At 43.4% G+C, this 27,819-nt stretch overlaps 1 protein-coding gene across 4 annotated transcripts in view; it reads left to right on the forward strand.

Moving 5' to 3' along the window:
* Nucleotides 1-27,819, forward strand: part of LOC135396527 (FYVE, RhoGEF and PH domain-containing protein 6-like) — a 164,516-nt gene that overhangs the window by 34,176 nt on the left and 102,521 nt on the right. For all 4 annotated transcript variants that reach the window (XM_064627553.1, XM_064627554.1, XM_064627556.1 and 1 more), the window contains 2 exons: nt 9,971-10,126; nt 14,291-16,563. In XM_064627553.1, the coding sequence (XP_064483623.1) occupies nt 9,971-10,126; nt 14,291-16,563 (2,429 nt within the window). The remainder of the gene's footprint in view (nt 1-9,970; nt 10,127-14,290; nt 16,564-27,819) is intronic.

The following is a 27,819-nucleotide window of genomic DNA, read 5'->3' on the forward strand; positions in this document are numbered from 1 at the left end:
AATCATTGTGCCTGCTGGTTTTGTTGTGATCTCTCACAACGAGTTTTCCCCATCATCTCTTCCCAAAGTGTGTAAAAATTGCTCTCTACGATACGTTAAACCTTGTGCATGGCACTGCACCACATAAAAACAAACAAACAATATAAGCATATTCCCTCGCCGAAAACGATCGAGCCATACGATTTATAGCATGTGTATCCCCCGGCTCTCATACCACCAGAGATCATCCTAGATGATTAAAATACAGGATTTCTATACGTACTTCTTCTTAAGTCTTATCTGTCTGTGCTGAAATAGAATCACCTCGTCATTTTATCTCTGTTCAAGTTACAACAAACTGCTACGAGGAAAACAAGAAAATCACGCGTTTGGAAAGTTTAGCCCTCACGCAATAACTACGGAAAGCGTCAGTAGCTTACAATATATCACTGGATTGTAGCAACAAAATGCAACAATGTTTTTCAACCATCACTGAGAGCCCCGAGTGAGAGCAAAATTAAAATTTTCCGTGTCAAAGAAAGACAACAACGAAAGTTGCAATATACGCGTCAAATCTGCAAATTTACGTTCACTGAACTGAAATGTGTCGGCTCAAATCATGAATCGCTTCGAGAATTTATTGTTTCTGTTATGAACACGAAATAAACTTTAAAAAGTAGCCTATCAAATATTCCCTGAAAACACGCAGTGCTGCGGAAACGTCTGCTCCACGAGGGTGTCTCCTCCCGAACAACGTGATCGCCCCAAGCGGGAGCAATTGTCCCTAAGTGACCTAGTCTATTGTATTAGAGCGGAGTTTCCTGACCAGAAAGCGTATTGAAGGACCGTGGTTACGTGGACTGCCACCATATTCCTAAAATCAGGACCTACTTAAATAGAGTAGCTCTCTATTTAAGTAGGTCCTGCCTATAATACATCACGTGAAAGCCGCACAATGGATACTTTGATGGATGAATGGAGACATCTCCAAACGGCACCTATAGCAAAGTGTGAAAGAACACGTGTTAAAAATGTCGCAGAACGTGACTTATATTGAAGGAAACATGCCAGTTGCACAAATTTACTGAAGCACATTGAAGATAGTTAAAAGCCCACTACAACGGTTATTGAAAATGATAAGAAACGAAATGGCCTCACATTGTCATCGCGTGTAAGTGGATCACAGACACTAATCATTTGAGTATGTCAGTGGCATCAACCTGTATTCCGGCTCATCATGATACTTCTCCAGGCGTTATTTTCGTGATGCCTTTTTAATTTCTGCTTTGATTTAGCTGTTCTATTTCTGGTGCAAACTCATGCTGTGCTTAGCTGAACCAATCTGAACTCGTCCCAGTCGATGTGGTATAAGGAAATGCCCTCAAGACAGATGCAGGTTAGCTAGTTATACAACAGATGGAAGAAAAAACCCCCGAGACAGAGGAACACGCAAAACAAGAAAACAAATCCTGGATTGAACAAACAATATCGATATCTATCTCTGGGTTAAAATACACGAAGCTCACAAATAACATTTTCTTGAAAGGTACTACAAAAATTGTACGTGCAACTGCACAGTGAGAACACTTGGATTAATGTTTGCTCCTGTCATATTCAGCACATAATAACTACAAGCTGCCAAGTACGAAGCAGAGTCTCGAGTTCCATACTCCCTTAAAGGGACGGTCTCGTACAGCCGGAGCTATTCCGAAACTTAGCAATACTATGTTCACGAGTACCGTACACATACAACCGTCAAAGTTTCATTCAGAATAACCAAGTGGTTTTCGAGGAATTTGTCGAAACGTGCCGTAATAGCAGACTACGAAACCTGTGCTCCATTCTAATGCAACGTCACGCATGACGTCGGCCTGCGGGTACGTTGCCGTTGTCATGGTAATTGGAACCTGCAGAAGGACCTTGGGTTGAGTCATCCCCTTTGCTCTCGAAATGGGGACACTCTGACATATATCTCCACGAGCGGAGAATGTAGTTCGTGCATTGACTGTGGGGTCTCCGATAATGTGGCGCATAATCGGATACGTGGAAGCTGGAGGCTGTGTGGAGGCTGTGTTCGAGAATTCTTGTTGTGTCGTCTCTCTCCCTCCCCGTCTCGGGTACTGCCTCTCTCATCATGCACCAGCTTGTCAGCGCCCTGTCACTTCTTTCGATCTAAGTCACATGTTTTCTTTCCGCGAGTCTTTAATACGCTTTTAAATAAACACGCACTCCTTCTCCATGTACGTCATCAGTGATACTTCATTTCGAAACATTATCAGTGTGCAATGGGGAGTGTAATGGAAGCGCGCGTAATATATGTTTGGTCGGAGCTATAATGCGACCGTGTGCGCCGATGGCGGGCGACTTCAGATTTGTGATTGTGGGCGGGGTTGTCCTGCGACTTTTAACTTATCTCGGAGGATTAACATAGTCGTTCTAAACCACCATGTGGGTCACTTCTAAGAATGGCGTTTTTCGCCTCAGAACTGAAGGAAAATGTACGAGAGTTGCCGCGGCCCCGAGTCACTTCTGAAAGTCCGTTGCTCACGCTGGTGCACTAGCGCGTGCAAAAGCAGACAATTTCCATATCCTATCACTGACTTTCCCACAGGGCGACGTAGCCGTTCTTGTTGTTGCCAACGCAGATCACGGCATGCTCTGTAAGCGTTAGCAATTTAATTGTGCTATTTAATAACCGTGACGTACTTTGTCGGGTAAATTTGCAGTATGCCATTTCCAACAAAGGGCAATCGAATGGTACACTTTATGAAAGTGGCAGGGGGCAGTAAATCTGTTTAAGAGTCCAGCCGCATATCCGATTTCCGATTTTTGAAAAACTAGATTTGCTGCAAGGTAAAGTGTCGGACTTTCTGACGGAAGGTCTCAGTTCAATTTGGGACAGTTATGGCCTATTGTTTCTTTTCTTTTCCAGTATGAGTGTTTTTGTTGTTTTTGCGTTGTTGTTATATATTTGTGCTATGTTTATTGTTTTCTCGAGTCACTGACATCTATATGCAGTAATTATGTAATTTTTAGTTAGTAAATCTTGCTGTTTGAATGCATCTGCTGTACAATGCTGGTGCACAAATCTGACCGGAGTGTACGGATGGTACTACGGGTAATACACACAGAGGGATTTATAAAATTGAGGTTGCCAGTATGCGTCTGAGCACTAGTCAATTGCGAACTGAAGGAGGGACGAAATGATTACAGCTACACACTACTCCCCAGTTGTCGTCAAAGAGTGTCGCCAGTGTTGCCAAGTCCGATTCGACAGTCCCTCCAAACAGACCGGGAAAACCTCCATATGTTGAATTTTCCTCAGAAACCAGGCAATCACGGTAGAAATGTACAAAGATATCAACGCGCATATTTTCGTCAAATACAGCTTCATGAAATTACCCGTTGCACACCTCAGTTAGGGCGGGTTCACGCGAGGGACCAGACAACGTTGGACCAGATCGGGGAGAAATCCGCTTTCGCACGGTGACATGATGCGGATCAAGAACTCCCATTCCCCGCCAGGCATTCACACAGGAGGATGGATGGCAGCGGATAGGTCCGCCTCCAGCAACACACTATCAGGATATTTCAGTCTGCGTGAATGAGTTTTCTCACTCTTCTGCACCGTGGTTGAACAGAAAAAGTGACATTTTGTTCGTTGGGGTACATTTCATCTCAAACATTCTACAATGCAGGAAACCACTGCACCAGGGAAATAAAAAGAAACTACTATCGTCGATGACAACACATATTTCGCAGTCGACGCCTTTGCGTAGGAGCAGGGTTGCGGCACTGCGGAATCATAAAATGTCCATGCGCGTTCTTCTTATTCCTCGTAGGGGGTAAGTGAGGTCAGCCAATTGCAAGGCGCACGACTTCAAAGGCGCTTGTGAGAAGTAGGGCATGTTGCTCTCTCTCCACATCGTTCTTTCACCCACAAGTTTCCTTCAGTTTCCTGTGTGCTGTGATGGTGTCTGCGGTTCTGGGACACATTTGGATGAGCAAAGGCACATGACTCGACTGGAAGTTGCCTGTGCTCGATGGATTTTGTACTGCTTCAAAACCTCGTTGCAGAGTACCGTGCCTACCAAAATATGAGTTGGCAGACAGTTGTGTGTCGCCACCCAAACATGCATAGACGAATTACTAGTGATGGAAAAATATCAAAACCTTCTATATCGATAAATTATCTATGCATATACAGGGTGATATATACAGGGTGTATACAGGGCGTATACAGAGAAGATCTCCGGATACATTTCAAAATGTTATTAAAAATTGTACATACTGACAATCACGATACAAATTGGCACAGTGCTGTAGTTATGGCAAAAGTTTTATTTGCGGTCGCCCTCAATGTCCTACCGTCAATATGATAAGCGTGGCAAGCTGCAGAAAATCCGTGCCCATGCATTTTCAATGGCCTATATTGCCTTCATTAGGCTTAGCCGCTCTCCGTTTCATGCTGCATCGGGCGTTGAAGAGCCACGTTCAATCCCGAAACTGACGGGTCGCGTGGTCCAGTTCGTGCGGCCTGCTCGCCAGTGTTTTGCGGAAACACTACGATACATGCATTCCGTTGAGGCGACTTCAACGTGATCTCCGTTCAGCCGAGTGCACAATTGGAGCCTCCTTGCATACTTCTCAAATGTTGTAATGGACAACAAAGAAACAATTATACGAAAAATAACGACAGCATCAGATGTAGTGGGCGGGTCAGAAAGCGCAGACAAATGTACGAAGCAGACCATGGTGTTGTCTGCTAAGAGTATCAAGCGACACTGCAAATTTTCTACGTATCGCTTCATTGTGCTCGAGCTGTAATGGTGTATCATGCTTTTTACTGAGCATAAAAACTCAAAGGCAGCATATTTAGTATCATTTTATTATATCTTCGACATCAGTTTCGGTTTTGGAAGCGGCGCTCTAACACCCGATGCAGCATGAAACAGAGAGCGCCTAAGCCATGGCGCTCTCCGATGACTCTTTCTTCTTGATGATTGTATCCTTTATGATGGCGGTATAGGCCATTGAAAATGCATGGGCTCGGATCTTCTGCAGCTTGTAACTCCTATCATATTGACCGTAGAACATTGAGGGTGAGCTCAAATAAAACTTTTGACAAAACTGCTCTACTAGAGCCTCGTGCCAATCTGTCTCGTAATTGTTATTATGTACAATTTGTCATAATGTTTTGAAATGTGTCCGGAAATCTTGTCACACCCTGTATATTGATATATCGATATTTGAAAAGCTGTCACACCATTACTTGAGCAACTGCAAAAAAGGTTCCCTCGTTTTATCATCTTCCATGCGTATTACTGCTGAGGCATGTGATGAAGACACTATCAGGCAAAATATGTTTGTGTGGTTTATCTTACTGCAAAACTATAGTTGCCTACAAGTTTAACTTCGCTGTACCTTTACATTATCATTTCAAATAATTCATCTGTACTAACTGACCTCGAAATTATCGATCGTGAGACCACTCTGGTCGAAGGAATGCCAAAGGGCTGGACTTATGAACAGTTCGTTTGTCAACTTTGTTTCTAAAAAGCAGCATCTGAAGTATTTCCCTTGACACGATTGAAACATTCAATCGAAAATGACTGAAAGTAATATACACAGAAAAAAAAACAACACGCGTCTAATATAGCAGAGCTTGACGTTGCTGCCCTCTGCTCGAACTCGACGCGGTTCACAAATTCTGCAACATCAACACTGATACGCCCCTTACGTGCACCACATATGCACATGAGATATCACCATCCTGTTGTTTAACAGTCTCCCCATCCCCAGCCCTTTCTCAAAACCAAATCAAGAGGGAGAGAGGAAAAAATATGTCATTTAGTTAATAAACTCAATGACTCGCCCCTTTTTTTACATACTGTTCGTGCACAGAAGCTGCCAAATTACTGAGATTTCAGTATGCGTACCAATATCTATATCGATGTAGTATTGACGTGAATATCGATATTTTTATCAATAAATATTGTTATTTAAAAAGTTTTGATGGCATCACATATATGAAATATACGTAATATCGATAAGAATATCGATATCGTTCCATCCCTACAAATTACCCATTGATGAGGTGCATTCTAATGGACAGTGCAGTTCTGATAGTGAGAATGATGATGACAACGGCACTGGATAACGAGCAATGGACGAAGTCCTCGATCTCAAAACGTGTGAAGCCTCATGTGATATGAGCTTTCGACGCAAAGCTATGTCAATTTAGAGCTAGATAGAATGTTTTCGCACTCTCATCAAATGTGCACGTTCAGCGGCGTTCTACTTGTACCATTCTGCTTCGTTGACGTGATCCCGACTGGCGATTTATCGGACGGCTGAAAGCTCGTATATAAGGATAATTCTGATATAACGATTGGATTTCGTGTCCTCGCCAATATCGTTATAAACGGGCTCAACTGTACCTCAAATCATCTTTCTTCACCACATGATTTCGCACTGGCTGACACTTCGTCCGGCTCTTGTCTAACAGGAGGTCTCTATCTGGTGTGCTATACAATCGTCTGATACAGTCTTTGAATGACAAGAACTTAATGGCCAAGGTGCTTTCCCTGCACAATTGCGTGGACGTTTTTGTGGGATTCCCGCCTCTGTTCCTGCGGACTGAGCTTCTGCTGCACATGCTTTTCTCCGAAATGGGAAAACCTTGTAAGAATGATCCTGTGTCATTTTTTTTTTTTTTGTGTGGAGGAGCTTACTGAGACAAGTCAGGTGTGGCCACGGAGTCAGAAGACTAGGCGGTGAAACTGCACTCTTTCTTGCAACTAGGGAATGTACTATGAGCGCGCACCCCAGCACACAGTGCCATCTGTTGCACGAGGACACAAATTTTGTGAAGCATGTGGTCACATGATACTGTCACTTGTCCAGCACTCCAGCTCTACCCTTGCTCAGCGCTGTGTGATCAGCTCTTCGTGTTAGCAGTCTGGTCAGTTTCCCTTGAGTGATATCGTGGACCATTCAGCCATCTGCAGATTGTGCACGAAAGCTCGTCATTAAACTTAGATGCACCTAACAGTTTAAGTCTTCTGACCACCTGCCTCGTGGACCTGACAGCGTTTTTGTATTTCAGCTTTTACCTTTTTACGATTAGATTGGAAGGCAGATGCTTATGCTTCTAATTTACAGTCTAAAGAAGTGTGCAAAGCGTGATTACTCTCCGTTATGACGCGTTTTGCAGCACTTGACACCTCTATATCCTTCTGTTTTATGTTTGTTCTATTCTTTGTTGGTAAGAAGCCCAGATTGCCATTGTAAGGAGCTCGAATGATTGGTACCCAATACTGTTAGCAAAAAACACATATTTTTTGCAGTCAATTGAAATACTCCAGTTTAGAGTTCAGTTATGAATGACAAAGTGCAAAAGCATCATTGTTTTTCAAATCACAACAACATGCATATGAATTTTACAAAACGACCACTTAGTTATGTGGACAACTATGTGAGTATTTTATTTTATGTTTGTGCTCACCACTGAGAAAAATGAATGCCAGCGACACATTAAAACCACGGTGAACGTTTCCTCATGATTAAAACTCGTGAATTAAACGTTGGAAAAGCAGAAGATGATATGCTTTCGCCGTCATCGCGCTCCCGCCGTCTGCTCGACAGAACCGAGAGCATGGTTTCTCGTTGATTTCGCTGAACAAGAAGTGCTGTGTAGTTGACACGCGTGACCTTTATTGCCAACACAAACATCGTTAACGTTCATCAGTTTGTCTTCATCAACATGTATTTACTTGACTCTTCTAGCATAATCATGTTGATTTTTAACTAGGTTCATCAGAATTCACCTTTGCTTGACGCATCATGACCATGGTTGCTCATGTGCCAGTAACACGGAGGAGAAGTAAGGAGACCGAACTCTGCCGCGCTGCCGTTGAAAAAGTGTGGTCCCGATTCCTAGAGCCTAATTAAATGTGGCTTTTAAATGTGGCTTTTCAGCACAACCTTTGCTTCCTTTGGAGTAGGTTCCACGTAGGACACAAAAACGAGGCAACAGAAATTGCAGAACAAGATTGGAGCAGACCAGAAAACATTAACTCATTATTGGAAAAATTGTTGTTAATTTTTATTACACAAACACTCGTTTTTAACTCTTCTTAGTAGAGTATTCGAGGACAAACAGTGCATTGCCTTGCAGGAGATTTCGCGGAGCTAGTACCGGAGGGAACGCGAGCGCCGCAGTGCGGCCAACAATAGACTCGAGGAATTGGGGCGTCATTCTCCAGCCGAGTTCGGTCTCCTTACTTCTCCTCCGTGGCCAGTAAACACCAACACATGATCGTCATCATCATCATCATCATCATCATCATCCATGATGAAATTGCTCATGAGTATGATAGGCATGTCATGATACCCCTCATCAGCTAGGGATTGAACTGACCTATATGTGGAATATAGAGGATGTCCCAGAAAACATGTCATTGAATTATAGTAAAAAAAACTACGCCACCTAGAATCATGCGGTTAATGGCATTTCTTCTTACTAGGTTTTTGCCACCTCCTGATGTGAATGTCATGTGACGTAAGTTTTATTATGGAAATTTTTGCGAACCGAACTTCATTTTGCAAAAATTGACATAATTAAACGTACGTTACATGATATTGACATCAGGAGGTGGCAAAAACCTAGTAAGAACAAATGCCATTGACCGCATTATTCTAGGTGGTGTAGTTTTTTGTTATAATTCAATCACACGTTTTCTGGGGCAGCCTGTATACAGTGCAATAAATAGGAGAGGAAGGAATGTATCATTAGGAGTGCTGTTCTCAGATGTTCTTCGTTTTCGGGTTAAACCGGATTTTTCACGATGGTTCCCCCCCCGAACAAGTTCTCAAGAATTCGGGTAAAACCCGATATCTACCCGAAATCCTTGCGGTCCTTCAACTTGTCGTTCTTAGTAAACCGTGGGAAAAGTGAATCATAACATCAGCAAAGAGAGCTGACAACCTATTTGTCCTCCTTTTATGATCCCCTCCTGCAGGAGTCAAAGACGATCTTTTGTGGAGCTTGGGCAAGTGTTTGAATACTACGGTCATTCACTGCCCCAGTGCCCAGGAAATATAAAGGTTGTTGTTTCTCGTCCTATTGTCACAGCAGTGGCTTGTTTCATATACCAATTGTTTCAATCCCCATGTTCACGAGCTTTGCATGCTGAGTGGAACGGCAAAATAGCGTTTTATTGCTGCCAGTGCCAATGATCCGCTGATTTTTAAATCCTCGATTAAATATTGACAGACTTGATAGATTGACAATCTAAACTTGACAAACGTAGACTTAGATTGATAAACTTGATTGCTCTTCCGGACTGTCTTTGGTGAATCTCATACACCTTGAGACTGTTGCTATGTCCCCTGGGTATGGCTCTGGTCACATCTACTGAAACGACCCTGTAGTCACTCTATTGACCCTGTCGGTTAAACTGATTGATCTATTTGAGACCAGAGATACCCACTCCGTCTTCAACCTTCAGCGAGGGTTCTCACACAGCCAGCAGGTCCATTGCACCTGGGCGACACATTTTTCTTGTATCATGAGCCTCTCTGATAATACTTGCTGTTCTGTGTCGAAAAGGTGCCGTCATAGACAGTTTCTCTTCTGCAAACTTGCAGTCTTCCCTTCTTTGAACTTGTAGAATTGAAATGGAGTCATTTATATGGCAGCTACCTATGGTAAATCTAATCAAACAAATATGGTATTGCACTCCCTATTTTTATTACAATAAGAGATGTAGCAATCGGAACGTAATTGTAACAACAACACATGTTTCTCATTTTGGCACGCTTCATCCTAAACAGCAAACTCTGGACCAAAGTAACCAGGAGAACAAAGCGCCACTCGCCTTGTTACGGAAGCATCTTTTGACCATTTCAAATGAGCGGTTGAAAGGAATAACGCAAAAAACTTATCCATCTATATCAAAAAAGTTCATGTAACGGTATTGTTTTCTAGGTCACCTTCAAAGCAGGGCATGGCATCAAACGACAGTACAGACAAGCAGCAACATGAAAGCAAGTCTCTAGAGAATAGCACTGGTGAAAGAGAACTCGGAAGAGGCACGAGAAACGTTACTCTTGTTGAGAAGGGCAACACAATCACTGAAGATTGGTATGTACTTTCTGACTCAGCCTCTGGAGGAGACAGCACCACTGTCAATGAACAAAGAACAAAAAGAAATTGACTTTTTTTACGTGTAGAGAAACTCGTAGATTAATGTTGGTGGTTGTGTCACCCAAGCTGAATCTCACCTTTTCATGTGGAAAGATGCGGGTAGTGCCTTTGCAAATACACTGTGGCCACTGTTTTGTAGATTTGTCTCACAACAATTTCGAGACAATGGGATGGTGCTGGCGCATCTTCGTATACTCAGACTCCCACTTCATAATTAAAGCGCCTCCAAGCACCAACGTTTTCTAAAGGATGGATAAGGAAGTGCTGGTTGACGAACACACTATACTTTAGTTTCATAACAGGTGCCATTCTATGATGTCATAGTGCAAAAACTGGTGCCAGAAAAAGAAGAGACATTTATATCAATATGAAACCTCTGAGACGGAGCAAGTAAAAAAATCCTGACTATACTCACTTATGTTTTGTTTTAGTTCCTCTTGCACGTCACGCTTTGCTAGTTAAGGTTTCCATCCAGAAGCTTAATTATGGTCTCATGTTGTAGGCCCCTCAGATGGGAATACAAATACACTAGTCTTGCACAAATAAAAAAATAACATAAATGTAGAGCACGTCTATATCAAAAAGGGATCACCGTCTATGTGTGCTGCTTGTGTATACATACATTTCACTCTGCAAGCAAATGCTGAGGCACCTTCCAAACAATGTCCAGAATACAGGTTGTGAAACGACCGCCGCACCCCTTGCCCGTCAAAAGAAAAAACAAGACGATCGGCTGGTAGAGCGCAGCACATGTCAAATTCAGTCGTCCAGCGAATGTGGAAAACTGGGGGACAGATGTGCTCCAAATTATATTGTGCGTAACCCACTCTGCTTTGGGAATCCGAGTCCCTCGTGCAAGCTATTAATGTCGTGGCAAAACAAACTTTTCACTTTAACACACCTTTCATTAAGAAGATGGTAGCAGCTACCACAACCTTGCATCATCATAGCCTCAGTTCACAACTCTTAGGAATCCCATAAACAAGTATACATTTTATTTATTTATTTATCATAAATAAATAAAGTAAAGTATACATTCTCGCATGTTTTAACAGTGGAAAGAAGCAAAACCGAAGCCATTGCAAAGTTTAGGCCACTTCGCTAAGAACGTCTTTCTCTAAACCGACTTTCAAAACCCCATAGCAATGAGTTAAAGAAAAACGTAACCCACTGCCATTTTCCCGGAATCGTTATTCTCTAAAACGTGACTCTCTAAGAAGAAACACCTAAAAAGAGGTTCGCTAAAACGAGGCTCGCTAAATGGATGAGCTCCGCCAGGAAACTCAGTATATCATTAAAAGCATCACCATGTATAGTAGAAGTAGAAAGTCTACCCCATTGAAGCATTCAGCTTGACCATTGCAAAAAGGGTGGGTACAGTCGACCCCCGTTTATCCAGACGGTGCCGTTCCCGGCGAAATCGTCCGGATACCAGAGCATCCGGATAAATGAAACGTCCTACAGAGCAAGGTTTAATTAAAACACAGAAATCTTGACAATGACAGCCGTTACATAGTAGTGTAGGCACTCGATTCCTGCAAACTTTTGTTAAGTGCATAGAGTTGAGCCGCGCTGTTGCGCTGCTCGAAGAATGTCAGTGTGGTCGCAAAGTGTCAATGTCGGAGCCTTGTTTCTCACTGGCGTCATCGGCACCGTCTTGCTGCACATCATCGGAGGCAACAGTAGCAATCACACCGTCATCAGTCATAGCTGCACACGCGTCGTCATCCTTATCAACGTCGAACAACGAAGCAGCAGCCCAGAGAGGAAAACGTACTCTAGTCACCATGCTGACAATCAACGGCAATATTGCACTTCTGGTATGATTCTGTGTCAAAGATTAGATACAATCTTAGCTCTAGGTCAAGTTAAAACATATTTATGGCAAAATTTGCAAGCTTGTTGCAAATTTTGCAATTTGCTCGCAAAAGACCGTCCGTGAGTCGGCAACATCCTCTGTGTACGATGTCATGGCCAGTTCGCCTTGCAGGCAGGTCGTAGCAGCCGCTGTTCACTGCCGTGTTTAATATATAATATTCTTGCTCTTTGTATGATTTTCAACCTCATACTTCACAGGGTGAAAGCTTTAGTACAGAGGAACAAATTTTCTCTGAGTTTTCCGAAGACTTTCCAGAGGAATGTCTGCAAAGTTCCCCCAGAATGCATACTAATCACCTGTCCCCCACTCCTTCCTGCTGTCCTCTCTCCATCTGTCCACGTCTATACGCCGCTCATAGCCACAGTTGCTTCGCAGTGCTAACACGGAAGAAGAAAAAACAGGAAAACATTAAAAATGACCGTAGGCTTGTCAGATATCCTTTTGTGGTCCCTTTAAGTTATTGGGCAAGTGAGATGACATCTAAAGGTGAAGATTATGCACATATCTGGAATCAGGGTGTCGAACAACAAACTCAAGGGCGGACCCAGACCCTGTTTGTGTGTGTGTGGGGGGGGGTTCTTTGTTGAAGCGCATAATGGGGGAGGGAGAGAGGAAAATTCATTGTATAAACTGACAAACAAGAAGGGGAGTTAAGGTTTTTGTTCAGTTATGGTTTGCCCAGAATAGCATTTTTTTTCTGGGTTTCGGGTTAGCCCTTTTGTGCATAGCTGAGTCATATTTCCATTGAATAGAAGTATCATCATTGCAGTTAAAAAATCATGTGGGAATGAGCAGTAGTTACTTGAAACATCTGACTGGGCTTGTTGGTACGTAGAGCCCTGTGTTTTCGGGTTTTATGATTTTGAAAATCGGGTAAAATTCGGTTGTTATTTCAGCAGCCTTAAGATGGTAAAATTGGGCAATATTGGATGGAAAAGCAGGTTTTCAGGTGGCAAAAAAAAAAAGTGTTTCTCATGTTTTACATGAACATGAGATGTGGAACATAGCATCCTCTACTGCCAGTATTGGTGGCCGCCTCTTCCGTACGGCTGTGTTCCCTATGTAAAAGCCCTATCTCCTGGATGATGCTGTGCCGCAAAGCACAAAATTTCCTTAAGACCGCCCCCCCCCCCCCCCCATGACAGACCCTTAAAGTAGCACAGAAGTCATTTTTAACATCCAGTTTTCTTCCTATAAAACTGTTAAGTAGGCCAGTAAGATGCCCCATGCGAAGTAATTTACACCACCGAGTCATAATTATCGCAGAAATTGAATTTAAAATACGCTGCAAAAAGCGACCGTGCGCAATGGTGGTGAAGAGCAGTACCAGCGTGTGACCTGCCTGGAACCTCGCGCTGACGCTATAAGGAGAACGCTCGCTGATTGGCCTAGAGAAATGTCGTCTGCTACTCCGCTGTCGTCTGCTACTCGGCTGTTCGGGGTTCTGATAAAGCCTTTCTCCTTGCTCGGTAATGCTTCGGCCGCTCCTTCTATCCCCAATTTTCCGGGAAAACTGGCAAAACAGGTTTACGGCGGCAAAGGGACAAGGCGCTGACCCCCACTGACCGGCAGACCAGAACGAGTCTCCTTATGCCGTCATCGGTGACGTGCCATCATACCTCCTCATCCTCGTTATAGCTGGAGTGGCGAGTTAAGGGTGAAGGCGCGGAGCTATGTTTATGTGAGTTTTTTTCTGGGAAACAGATTCCACACATCAAAACCTTTCGCGCTATTCGATATAATGACACACACACTTTCATCAGATGTCTTAATCTGAATTTTTTTTGGATGGCCCTCTCTACTCCTTTAAATCCACCCCTGAGCAGCATGGGCCTGCATCTTTTACTTGTTTCCTTGACCTTGGTTCAGGCGACTGAGAAGAAGTAAATGCTGCTTTGGGGCTTTTTCATTCATTGTTTCATGGTGTTGGCTTAAAATGCTTTTGTTCTAGTGGAGGTTGAAATACGTTGTTTTCCTAAGCACCCTGCTATGAAGTTTCAATTATCTGTTTTTGTTCTGGAAATTTCGTTGCATCGTGTGTAACAAGGTTTGACTGTATTGCTTGCAAAATGTGCCAACCACACCAGTACTGTTTCTATAAATATGTTTTGTCTCTTAGAAGGAGAAGGTTTCTAAACACCTACCATGAGCTTACTTGTTGCCCCTTAACTGAAATGCATGGACACTTGTTTATAACAAGTATTCTTTACTGTGGCACACAGGTCACTCAGGGAGAGCCTGGAGTCTGGTGATGAGGCTTGCTGCACACGCTTTTCTAACCTTATCCAACGCAAGGCCAAGGAATTTTCTTCTCACCTGACAAAGCCGCCCAAGCCGCCCAAGCCTAGTGGCCTCACATCCTCTCACTCTAATATCACTCGCTCTCTTCCTTGGCAGCCTGCAAGCTTTGGTGATGAAATATCTGCAAATAGCATATGTTTTGCCGACGAGGATATCAGTGAGGTGAGTTCAGACTACCAGGATCTGGACCTAAGTCGTGTAGCCAATGAGGCCACTGCAGCCAGTGTACATCACGTAACACGTACAAAGGTGACTTCAAATGTTAGTCATGAAAGTGAATATGAAGTAATAGAGCCGCCACCAGGAGACTTAACAATGCCGACTGTGCCTGAACACGTTCTGAGAGATGGAGTGTCTGGTGCAGCCACAAGAGCAACTGTGTTAAAGAATCTGAAACCTCCACCACATGGGCCCTCCACTACGAATAAGAGCGAGAGCCATGATCCATTAATGGATGGAGTGTCAAAAGATGCTCAGCAGTCAATACCACGGAACAAAACAAAACCTAAAAGGCCACCTCCTCCTAAAACTTCAAAGACTGAGGATGAAGTTCTGGTGGGCATGCCCTCGAAAATGGTAGTTCGGCAAGATATACATGGACAATGTCCAGAGGAAGTATCGGCAGGAGAAGCTCTCCACACTGTACCACACATGCAGGACTGTCATAGCAGTACATGTCAAGTAAAAGCCGAATATAGAAATAGCGAGACTGAGAGTGTAGTGAACGCAAAACATTTATCATCAGCAGACCCAGAACCTGAAAAAGTAGTGGCAAAGAAGAAAAGAACACCACCTCCGAGACCTCCACCGCCAAAGTTGAAGCCACACGTTCCACATATCACCACGATAGACGATTGCAGCCAGACTGATGACCTGACTGACTACCGTACCAAAAATGTAATTGAGCACCTTGATCAGATGTTATCAACACAACATCAAGTCCACGAAGATGTGGCTTCGATTGAAAACTCACTGAATATGCTAGTGAAAGAAACAGCACACAAATTTTTGCCACCAAGTGAATATGTTTGTACTGCAGTTGTTACAGAGAACTACAAAATGCCTCCGAAGCCACCACCGCGATTGAAGCGAAGGACACGTTCAAGAACAGTAGAGTCAGTAAGGACACGGGTGGATTTGCCACGGAGGAGCCATTCCTTATCTGAAGCAGACATTCTCAAGAAAAAGGCCTATCGGGATACACTTGAAGCTGACAACGTAGCTGCAACATTAACGGAAACATTTGTTATGGTTGTGGAATCTCCTCTAACACCACAGGAAGTACGCACTCTGTATATGAATGAGGTGTCAGAAGATTGCAAGTCGAAATGTAAAGAGCCTCTGTGCCCTAATCCCAATCAAATGCGGTTCCGACCACTTCCTGCACCCCCACCACCACCCAGAGGGAGAACAAAAGCATCTTCTGAAAGTGGATCGCTTGAAAGACGATCTTCCAAAAGTGAACAACCAAAATCCTGTAAGGAGCTCACTGATCCCGCGTTTGAAGATACGACAAACCCGAAGCCTGCCATCAATGAATATCCTAGCAAGAAGCGTATTACAGAGCAGGGGACAGAGCTACAAAAGACACATGAAAATGATGGGGTGGAGGCAACACAGTCTGCTGACAATGTCATTCACATTGAAAGTAAATCTCAGAAGGGAGTGGACAAGAATTCCGTACCCCTGCAAGTAGCGCATGAGAAACGAGTGTCTGGTAGCACCTTCTACGACTGCCTTGAGATCCCACCAGAAGAGCAGCGAGGAGTGGAATCTCCACTGGAAGGAAACAGTGAGAAATCTCGATCAAGTTGGTTTGATGACAGTGATGCGTCTGGAGACATTGCCGATGTGGACTCTCCAGTTCATCCTAGTGACTCCGACCGACCACTATCATCATCTCCCAGTTCAGTACAGAGGTCGAAGACAAAGGGTGGGAAGGAAAAAAAAAGGCCTAGTTCTAAGTTCTACTGCAGTGTAGAAGAAAGGGAAAGCTCCACAGACAGGGAAATGTGTCCCCCTGTGCACCCGTCTCCCAGAAGAAGGAAAGATAAGGGAGAAGAGGACAAAGGAGATGACACTGATGAGCTATTAGAGATGGCTGAGGGTCTACAGAAGGAGATGCATCAGGTACTGGTGGAACGACAGAAGAAGCTACTGCAGACCCTTGACAGTGAGCTTTCTTGCCAACAGGGTAAGTTCATGCATTCTGTTAGCCACTGAGATAACGGGTCAGGTTAAGGTTAGTGTTACTACTGATCCTCTACTTAGCTGTTGTGGCCTGTATTTATTCCTGGGTATGCTGTACCTGTATTAATGGGGATGCATTCACCTCTTACTGCTTTTGTGCTCATGTGTAGCTTTTTTCATTATTTTGGAAAACTAAATCATAGTGGCTGCTTGACTTTTTTGTGTCTACTAATGGTCTACAAACAAACTAGGAAATCTTGGCAACAAGAAAAAACGACTATCCTTGCGTTTGCTGACCAAGAGCGGGGAGGCTCCTCCTCCTGGATGCAGGCCAATAGGAGGATGTGGAGGGCAGGCATTTCCCAAGCCTCTGCTCTCGCCTAAGAGATGGCGCAGCGTTACCGTCGTTTCGAGTGTCGCAAAACTTCTGCCCTTGCACACCAATCTAAACAACGGCTGAACGAGGCTTAGACAGGAGTGTAGCTACAGTTATTTCGCCTGCTGCAAGGCTTCTGCCATGGCACGCCAATCTAACCAACGGCTTCGCCATCTGTCAACATGAGAACGAGGCCAAGTGGGAGTCGCGCGTTCGCCGGTTAAGAGGGCATACCAGCTCTCCGTCCCAATGTATTTCGTATGGAGCAGTTTTTATGCTTTTTCTCGGTAACCACCGTGCAGATTTTGACGCGGGTGGTTTCATCATAAAGAGGAAGACGATATGAAGATACTTACGCTACTAGATTTCTCATACATGTCGTATGTATTTTACCGCGACGTCACGAATGCGAAAAAAATACACAATTTTTCTCCTCCCTCTTTGAACAGGTTTTATCGAAAAAAACTTTCCATTTGCTTTCTCTCGAAACATTTCAGGAATCGATAGACACCAAATTTATATGCCTACCACTCTTAGCTTTTATAAAAAAGCATGAAATGTGAGTACGCGTAAACAGCCGCCGAAGCCCAGCGAAACACGTCTGAAACACGTCATTCTGTGTTGCCATCTGGTGATGCGAAAGCAAAACCGCGCAGACCGTATCCTTCCGCCGATTAAGCATGTGCGTGCACACCGTACCCCCTGGTGGTTCCTCTTCTCTTTACTTTCATGGGCCGCTGACTTATGGCATGGCCTTGGAGACCAGAACAAAAGCTTACTTAGCTGCTCGTAAAGGGATTATCGGCTGAGACAGCATTGTCGCGGCCCGCGTAATGTAAAGAAAAAGCTAAAGTTCGCTAGTGATGTCGTTCTCCAGATGCGGGTATTTTTCTACAGTTGGCCAGACACGAGTTTTGCAGTTGTCCCCGGCATCTTTTCTGTGTCGATGTTTATGTTCTATGAAAGCTGTACACTCATTTTTTCACTGTTTCATGGCCCGTATAACTCCCCTTTTGCTGAAGATACGGTTCATGGACGTCGAAAGTATGAGACAGCAACTGCGAGGTCTGTAACTGACCTACAATAAGAAATACCATACTGGAGCGTCGTCCAAAGATGTCATTTATTCATTTGAGTGATTTATTTGTCAAGAATGTTTATTATTTGACATCAATGATTACTTGAAAAAGGGTTGGGTATTAGGGATGAAAGACAAGAGGTTTACGAGCAAGCGGATTACACAGAGAAAAATGTTCCTTAGGATAACGGCATTTACAACTGCAGCTTTCTTTGTTCTTCTCTTTCTTTCTTTTATTGATTTTTAATTTTTATTCTACTTTATTTTTTCATCAACGCTCCAGGTGAACCAATAAGAATAATCGATGAAACGACTGCTGCACCATTATTTGTGCCCACGCAATGAGGAATCATCGTCCCCGGACAAAATGTCTCTAGCTGACTGCGGAGTGAAAGTTAAATTTTGAGTTCTTGTTACACTGCCGTTTCTAGCTCCCGTGATGATACATGTCTGTTTTCATGCTGTCCCGTGGAGATTGTGCGTCCTGGGCCGACATCTCTCTCAATCGAATGTTTCGCAAAGTCACACTTTGCTACTTCGGCAATCAGGGTTCGCGGGTTATAGTAGGCCGTAGAGACTCACCAATTTACACATAATTATGAGCACACGCACAAAGCCACAAGTTTTTTCACGTAAAGTCATAGATAGCAGAACTGCAGATAGTAATCAGCATGCCAGATCTAGCGCTGGAATCTGAACAAATTGCAGCGTTACAGATGTGTTACAGATGTGTAATACACGCTTAATAATAATAATAAACTAATTTTACGTGCGTGTATTACAATGTTGAAGGCACATACAGGGTGTCCCAGAAAACGTGTCATTGAATTATAATAAAAAAAACTACGCCGCCTAGAATCATGCGGTCCACGGCATTTGTTCTTATTTTTTTTAGCCAACTGCTGGTGTGAATGTCATGTATGGTGAGTTTAATTATGTAAATATTTGCAAACTGAACTCGGAAATTTCACAAGTAAATGTCACTTTTTTACCCCATCAATATGAAGAGCGTGCGAAGTTCATGATAATTGACAGTCATATTCGCGAGATATCCAATCAGAAAAAATAGCGGAACATCATGCTTTTCGTAGCACCGAACCATAACACGCGACGACTTTTTGAGCGCAATCGCTGTCAGTCCGACGAAAGGAGGTTCCAAACCCAGCCCACAGAGTGAAAAGTGTAGTAGAAAAAGTAGTAGAAAAAGTGACAGTTCCTGAAATTCGGAGAGGGAAAGTGCGATCCCAGTGAAAGTCGGACGCGATAAGCCATACCTGTGTTATCTCGTTCCGCGTTGAAGGTATGGGCTGGGTTTCCAACCTCTTTTCGTCGGACTGACAAGGATTGCACTTTTTTTTTTCTGATGGGATATCCCCTGAATGTCCCTGTCAGTTATCATTAATTTAAGTAAATTAGACACACTCTTCACATTGGTGGGGTAAATGTTTACTTGGCAAATTTCCGACTTCAGCTCGCAAAAATTTAGATAATTAAACTTACGTTACACAACATTCACATCAGGAGGTGGCAAAAACCTAGGCAAACCGTGGCAAAGCGTGCAACCACGTCACCTCCTTCTCTGGGGACGCACGCTGCGGACTGTGTGGGTGTTCATACGTTCATATTATGACAACTCTGAGAAAAGAATCATGAGTTCACAATTTTACAAAGTGACCTTGTCCCCCTCTCGGTACGCTCATGCCTGCGTCACCAGGATCTTCCAAGACAAGAGGCGGGGAAGATTTAAAATCACATCATTATTTAACAACTAAAATTAACGAATTTTCTATATCTGTCCAAGTCGGGTTAGCGAACGAAAGCCACAGTTTAGCGCCCATTAGACTTAGTAGGGCGGAGACAACTGAATAGCACGGTGGTTAGTTTATTATTAGGTTGGTCCAAATTCAGTGTTCGCACCGCTATGTCCAGGTTAGTCTAAATTCGCTGTTGGCAGTTTTCCGCGCGCGACTGTGCATTGTATAGTCAGATAGCATTTATTTACAGTAGTTTGTTTTGAAATGGGGATTCCGATCACTTTATTTTGAGGTACACCCAAGTTCAGCTAACAAATAAAAAGTCAGGTATCTGAGCATCATAAACGATAAATAAAATCCCATCACATAAAAACGCGAAAGAAAATTATATATGTGCGGTAAAAGAGGAGGTGAGCAATTGTCCGGCTTCAGCGGTTCTGTGGTGAGCAATTGTCCTGGATCCAAGATGTTTGGAATCTAGCCTCAGCATCTCCGTTGTATGAAGCACAGTAATGTGATGTATCACTTGTGAGAAATCATAATAAGCATTTTCCAGTGCCTGATATGCCTAAGCTTGCTGTTCATTATTATTCTATTACTGTATATATCCTTTTACTGTTTGTTGCATCTTAGCATTGAATTGTCCAATGAGGACAACAACAACAACAATAAATGACGACGATGAGATGGGGTGTTTCCAATGAGGAACCGTCCGCAACCCTACTGACGATCCCATCTTTTACGATTCACACTTCTGGATTAGAAATTAATCTTCCAACTTGGGAATATGTTACTATGCACAATACGGTACGAAATTTCGATTATGCCTTTTATGCATGTCGATTATGTCTTTCGATTCTGCGGGAACTCAGTCCGCTAACAAAGAAAAAGGGCGGAAATATGAGCCTCTGAATAAGGGACAAACACACGAAGCCCTGGACCGATAACCCAGAAAATGTGGGTTCGAGTCCTACAGCTGGCTAACCTTTTCAGTGACTCCCTTCTCTCAAAGGTTAGCCTGCGCTACGGCGGCTTGTTAGTCCCGGCTAAGAAAAAATAAATAAAGAAAGGAAGAAACAAATCAAAATAAGAAAACAAAAACGTAACAAACACAAAAGGAAAATAAACACGAAATTGATCACGGTTCACCCAGAAGGCCGCAGACTCGCGGGAACTGAACAAGTGCCTTTGTCACTTCACTGTGTTGTGTAGGGTCTAGCAACGTAGCTGTTGTTTCAACACTGTTTCAACGCAATGTTGAAACAGTGAGCAAGCGTATTACACACAGATAAATGTTCCTTAGGATAACGGCATTTAGAACTGCAACTTTCTTTGTTCTTCTCTTTCTTTCTTTCTTTCTTTCTTTCTTTTATTGATCGATTTATTTTTATGTTTATCTTTATTATTTTCTTCTTTTTTTCATCAACGCTCCACGAGAACCAATAAACCGCTACCCGACAAACGTCATCATGACGTTGGTAGACAGACCGAAACCGAAACAGATCGGAAGGAGAGAGCTGGGTTCCACGAATGGGCTATTGTTCGCTGAAAGAAAAGTAGGACCGAAGGTCGCGTCCCTTTCACAGACCATCGTAATCCCCCCAAGACCGCGGCTTTCGGGCGCGACCTTGTTCGCCACTAGCTTTGAACGTAGTTCAACTCTACCAAACTCGTGGCGCTGTCAAACATTATGACGTCATTTGTTTACAAACAGGTAGAGGTCTATAAGAAAAGTCGATCAAGTGACCGCTGCACAACTATTTTCGCCCACGCAATGACCACTGTCTTTTCCGGAACCCAAACTCACGTCCGTGAAACAAGGAAAACCAACGACAACGCTCGATTGCTTCGTACGATGATATGCCGTGGTTAAAAGTCCGACATCACTATCTACCACACAAACTTAACAAATTTCGATGTCTGTCCAAGTCATTTTAGCGAACGAGATCCACATTTTTGTAGGCTTAGTGAGGCGGACGCAAGGGAACAGCACGTTAGTTAGTTGATTATTAGGTTGGTAAAAGTTTGGTGTTTGCATTTTCACGTTCAGGTTAGTCAGAGTGGGCTTTCGCAGTTTCCATGCACAAATAGCCAGATAACATTTATTTACAGTAGTTTATTTTCAGCGGGGACGTCGACCACTTTATTTTGAGATAGGCCCAATTTTCTGGTACTGGTTCCCTGGATTTTCCATCTTTCGACACGCCTTGCTGGTTGCGCGTTGGATGACCCAAAACCTGTACCCGTCTGTCTTTGAACCGCGAACAAAGGGAGGCCTTCTGACGAAGATAAGGAAAAGCACGGGGTCACTGGGAATTCTCCGCTGAACTAGTGACTCTACGCTGAATGAAAGGTCTGATGTAATGTGAAGTACCCTGTGAAAATCAAGGAGTGTCTAAAAATATAGTACTGAAGTTTCTGGGTAATAATCAGCGCATCATGACACGGAATTTATGCTCAGAGACCTCCTCGCGCGTCAAGTTCCTTTCATTTTATCTTGTTCATTTATACATAAAGACTGAGTTCAAGGTCTTCTAGGAGCTTCCTTCTCCTTTTTCTTTCTTTCTTTTTTAAATAGCTACTGCTAAATGCAATGCATTTATTTAGACTGATTGAGTGTAAGTATTGAGCCTATCAAAAGGCCGAAAATCATAACACCGAACTATCAGAATGCCGAAAGCCAAAAGCCCGAAAAATCATAACGGCGAACTGTCAGAAGGCCGAAAATAAGAAGGCTGAAAATGGAAAGGCCAAAGAGAGACAGGGTGAGCACTCCAGTGAATGACCACTGAATGGGATGGTGTAGATTACAAAAAAGTTTTGTGGCTATTGTATTATTATTGTATTGCAAATAGACTAGCCAGCAAAGAGGAAAAACGATAATCTACAACATATTTACTACGAAAAGAAAGTGGGTTGTGGGTAAAGTGTGGATAATTGTGCATTAAAAGCCCCTGAAATACAGGTGCAAGTAAGGACTGAAATCTAGACAGCCGACCGATCGCTGTCGTTCGCTTTGTGGATCTGTTAAAATTGGGAGAGACAGGGTTCTTTTTTTTCCTTTTTGCATGTGTTAATGAATAATTAAATCTACATTCTGTTCAACGAGCAACACAAAATGGATAGAGTTCGCTGCATTAGTTCGCTAGCGATATAGTTCGCTGGATGCTTGTATTTTTCCACTGTCCTTCAGACACAGGTGTTACAATTGCCCTTACATCTTTTTCTGGGCTGATGTTTATGGGTTATAAAAGCTCTACACCCACTAATTCAGTTGTTTCATTGCTTTTACAACTCCACTTCTGCTGAAAACACGGTTCATCATCATAGAAAGTATTAGAGAACAACTACAACATCATTGTCCTGGTTGAGTTGGGAACTATGTCCGACGGTCCGACGATGCCCACGTTTAGCGAGCGTGAAGTCAGAGCCTCAGGATAGTGGGCATATGCGTTTCATTTCATTGGTACGAATACAGAAGGTAATGTCTCATCGCGTTCAGTATTCTGTAGTACTCCCTTTTATAAAAGAACGTGGCTACCATTTTTCCAACATATCTGCCAGAAATACGTAGAAGGTAGCAGGACCTTGGAAAATCACCAGTGATGAATCACCTCGTGTCATAGTCGAGATTTATTTGTTGTTGGAGAATCGCTTCCTCATCTTGCCGCGTTATCTGTGTTCAGCAAACTTTGCGAGAGAGGAACAGGAAGAACAGATGTAATCGGAACAATGCAAGCGGTGCAGCAGGTGTAACTGCATTTATGTGTCTTGTTCGATGGTTTTACTATGCATTATCATGAATGTTAATTTAAAAGTCCCGTATCGTAATTTAAACAAATTACGAAATAGCACTTTATCAACTATGATCCGTTCCCTCAGGTGTTCATAACGGCGCTCCTGTAATTCCCGGGATACGTTTGGCTGACTTTTCCTCCATTTTTTTTCTTTTCGTCTAATAAACATATCCCCCCCCGGATACAAAAAAATCGTCCCCAGAGAAATCGTCCCGGGTGGGAACCTAAGTTAGAACCGGGTCCTAGGTTAGTTTTCAGGGGTTAGGTTAGTTTAGGCTTGTTTTTGAGTCCTCAGTTCATCGCATCGTCCTCATCATATTATAACTGGATATTCCGAAATCCTAAGCTGTTATTTGAAGAAAACTAGTTGATTACAGTACAAACATGAGTAAGAAACATCTACCCTGTGTCTTTTGATTTTTGTCAAATCGTTCCTCTTGGCATCCAGAAAGAAAAAGGTCTATGTTGGGAATATCGCGACTCCCGCTGCGAGGCCTCGCCACTCGACCTTTCGGTATCTTCCTTGGTTGGTTTGCTGTGTGTCGACCTGAAGCCTTTATCGCCCTTCACCTCCTTTGTACGGTTTTGCGAACTAGCACACCAATCCGAGAAGAAAGGGAGTCCCCTGTCACTGGGGGTTGTCGACTGACATCATTTTTCTGAGCCGGTGTAATGTGAAAGAAAAAGAAGGGAGAACATGGGGGAAAGGAGTCTTTCAAATATCTTACTGAAGCTTCCGAGTAATAATAAGAAGTCTATTCTGAGACGAAACTTTTGAAAAGTATTTTGCACCAAATGAATTCAAATATTTGATAATACTTACTTACCAGAAATATATATACCAAAATGTCATCTTTGCATGAATAATAGAGTTATTGTCAAAGTAAATTGCATGTAAGCGAGTGCAGCAAAAAAAGAAAAAACGAAAAGAAAAGGGAATACTGTTTCGAGCACTAGATTTTCCTGACTGCCATTGTAAGCGCTGTGTGTTTATAGCCTAATTTACAGCCGCTGGTACATCAAGTTGAGAGTCTCTGAGATACCGACATCTCGGGCGAGCTTTGATAGCATATGCAGTTACCTTTCCTAGGCTATTTCCTGATTTCTTAATTGGCAATCGCCTTGTGCTCAGGCTCACTGTTCGGCAACATTCGTTTACAATACCATCTGTGTGTGTGTACTGCTGATATTGCCATCCGTACTATCTGATCACACTTGTACGTCGGCATACTGTAAGTATGCACTAGCAAAACAATACAAAGAGAAACAAAAAATTTCATAATAAGTTAGCACAGATGCCAGTGACTCGTGGAAACAATAATTGTAGCATAAATATACAACAACAAAATAAAAATAACAAAGTTTTGATAAAAATAACAAAAAGACGTGAATGTCTCGAATCGAACTGCGGACCTTTCGTGTCAAAGTCCGACACTTTACACCTCTCGACAAACAGTGCAGAGGGTGCGGGCGACCTTAAACTCGCCACGTCAACCATGCACAATGGGGATTATTTCGGAGTCGGAGGCGAACGGCGTGATAAGGACGGCGACTGTGGCACCATCTAGAATCGGGAAAATCGGGAATCAGAGTTGCTCCTCGACAGGTGTGGCCTCTTAACGGACGGCGAAGCCATGGGTTAGATTGGTGTGCCATGGTAGACAGCGAACCAGTTGGTTAGATTGGGGTGCCATGGCAGAAGCCTTGTGACACATGAAACAATGCTCACGCTGCACCATCTCTTCGGCGAGAGCAGAGGCTTGGGAAGTGCCGGCCCTCCGCGTCCTCCTATTGGCTGGCATCCAGGGGGCAGAGCCTCTCTCGCTCTCGGTCAGCAAATGAATAGTCGAAAAAACATCTAAAGTGAAACCTCTCTGGTACGGGCTCCTACAAGTCCAAGGTTCTTGTTTGCTGAAAGATGTGTCCATGCGCAAAAAGTATGGAAATAAGAGCATTGAAGCTTTCCGGAAGAAATCCACCTGTCCATCCAGGAGAGGTGCCGTAATGGGAGGATTCACTGTGTTTAAGTGTGCTAAAAGAACAAGCTGCAAGTTCATAGTTGCGCTTTATTGTTCCTATGCAGAGTCATTCAAATCTGCAGGATGCAAAATGTAATTTTTCTTCTAATGATCTTGCTATGCTCGGATCAAATCAGAAGAGTTGAGCCAATGTACCAATAAACCCTACGTTGGCAACATGTCCCTGAGCTTGGGGGAAGCACAAAAGACAAAACACAAAAAACGAACAGCACATGACAAGGCTCAAACCAGCAATTAAAATTTTAATATAGCTGGTACAAATTTATAACATTAAAACACCAGGTAGGGGAAAGGGAATGCCACTTTGCCGTCTCTGGAACAACAACAGCAACAGCTTTATTGTGAGACGATGAACGGGGAGTTCCATCGCCAGGGGCGATACTTTACCCCATTGTTGGTGGTGATGTGGGGAATGAAATAATGAGTGAAGGAGCGAATATGACACATGATGCCTGGTTCATTCAACGTTTAGCGCCGAGTAAAAGTAGAACGAAGCAGAGAGGAGTCCATTGGAGCTGACAAGGATGCCTTTTGATTTTATTATGTATGTTTTTCTTAATAAGCTTTCTTGGCATTTGAGAGTTTATTCTAGAGATTCTCAGAATGTGAAGCAGTATCTATCTAAAATATTCTGTTATCTTACTCGGAACTAGGCCACTAATGCCTCTCCTTGCAACGTTGAGCTGGAAACGGGGATGTTTTTCGATCAGCAATCAAAAAAAGAGGTGCACCATCTTTTCATTCACACTCTCGTTGTCCGTCTTCCTGAGGGTCCTTTTCCTCTTGCTGTTGGAGTTGCGCTCCCAAGTATGTCAGATTTCATCTCTGCTGGTACTGATTTTGGACACTGTTGACATGGAAATCTTAAATTCCTCCACAACTTGCCTGCATGTTGCTCTTCCGTACAGCCTGTGGAGAACTTGTTTCTTCCTCCTGAGCGTCAATTCCATGACTTTTTGCTTTGACATTGCTGGGCGGTCCGCCGAGCTCTCCCTACAAGGTCTGCAGCCAGAATGGACGCACACATCTTACAGGCAACTGTTGTTGCGTTTGTAAGCACACAAGGACGCAAGTGGTTCCAGGTGACTCAAAATGTCAAACCGGTTCAGAAACCCCTTCTCCTTTGTAGAGTTCTCCCGGTCTCCGGGCAGAATTGTTCACAGGTTAACGGATTAGCTGGCTACTGGCCTTCGGAGCGGATATTAAGACTAAGTTTAAGAAGCTGACGCTTGGCCCTTTGTCCGAATTTGCAAGAAACTGCTGTCCTACTTCCGAGATAGGGAGGTGTCTGACGTAGAGAATCTTCTCCCCATGTATTTTCAATGGAAGCGTGCCGCTGCAACAACGTTTCGTCTGACTTAGGGGGTAGTCCGAGATACAGAGGTGTCCGACATGAGAGGTTTTACATATACCCAAAAGGTTCACATATACAAGAAGATCTAGTGCAAAGAAGGGGGAGCAACAGAAGCAAGAATGTAGAAAAGTATATGTGGGTGTGATTAGGTGATAAAGACGAGGGGCGATAACTATGGATGGATTACTAATGCAACCTGAGGTGTGAGTAATAAAAGCTGTTTCCAAAAGTATGCGAGAAGTCTCATCTTTGCAATGCAATAGAGTTTTAGCCTCATTGAAGAGAGGAAGGCAATCGGAACAGTTGTCTGTCCGTAACTGTGTGTGTAAATCTGACGATCCATTTTTGGCCAAAACTCTCCAGGAGCAACAGATTTTTCACCGACTCAGTTACTCATGGGACGCTGTCTGAATACACGTCTTCCAGTACTACCAGAGAACCTTGTTCTCATTTTACAAGATGACTAGACTTTCAAATGCAAGGGTGCTTCACTAAGACAAGACAAACTAAAGATTACAATCGACGTCATCACACAGACCCGGTCCTTTGTGATTGAAGTGCCAGCAGGCACTGTACAACGGAATCGCCTCCATCTTGTACTGTTAGCATCTGTTGAGCCCGAAGGAAGTGGCCAAGCCATCAGTCCGACTTTGTTCCATCAGGCTCCATTGAGGACAATGACTCTGTACCAGTGTTGCTCCCAAGAGAGGCAACACCAAAACGATCTCTGATTATGGTTAGCTGCTATGGATGTCAGATGCGTGCTCCAAAGCAAATAAACTTGTGACTGTTTTCTTTTCCTATGGTGCCTTCGCATCTCAGGGAGCAGATGTAGGGATCGCTTTATCTGTTCTATCTTGTG

The sequence above is a fragment of the Ornithodoros turicata genome, chromosome 6 (assembly GCF_037126465.1).
Source record: "Ornithodoros turicata isolate Travis chromosome 6, ASM3712646v1, whole genome shotgun sequence".
NCBI classification, from domain to species: domain Eukaryota; kingdom Metazoa; phylum Arthropoda; class Arachnida; order Ixodida; family Argasidae; genus Ornithodoros; species Ornithodoros turicata.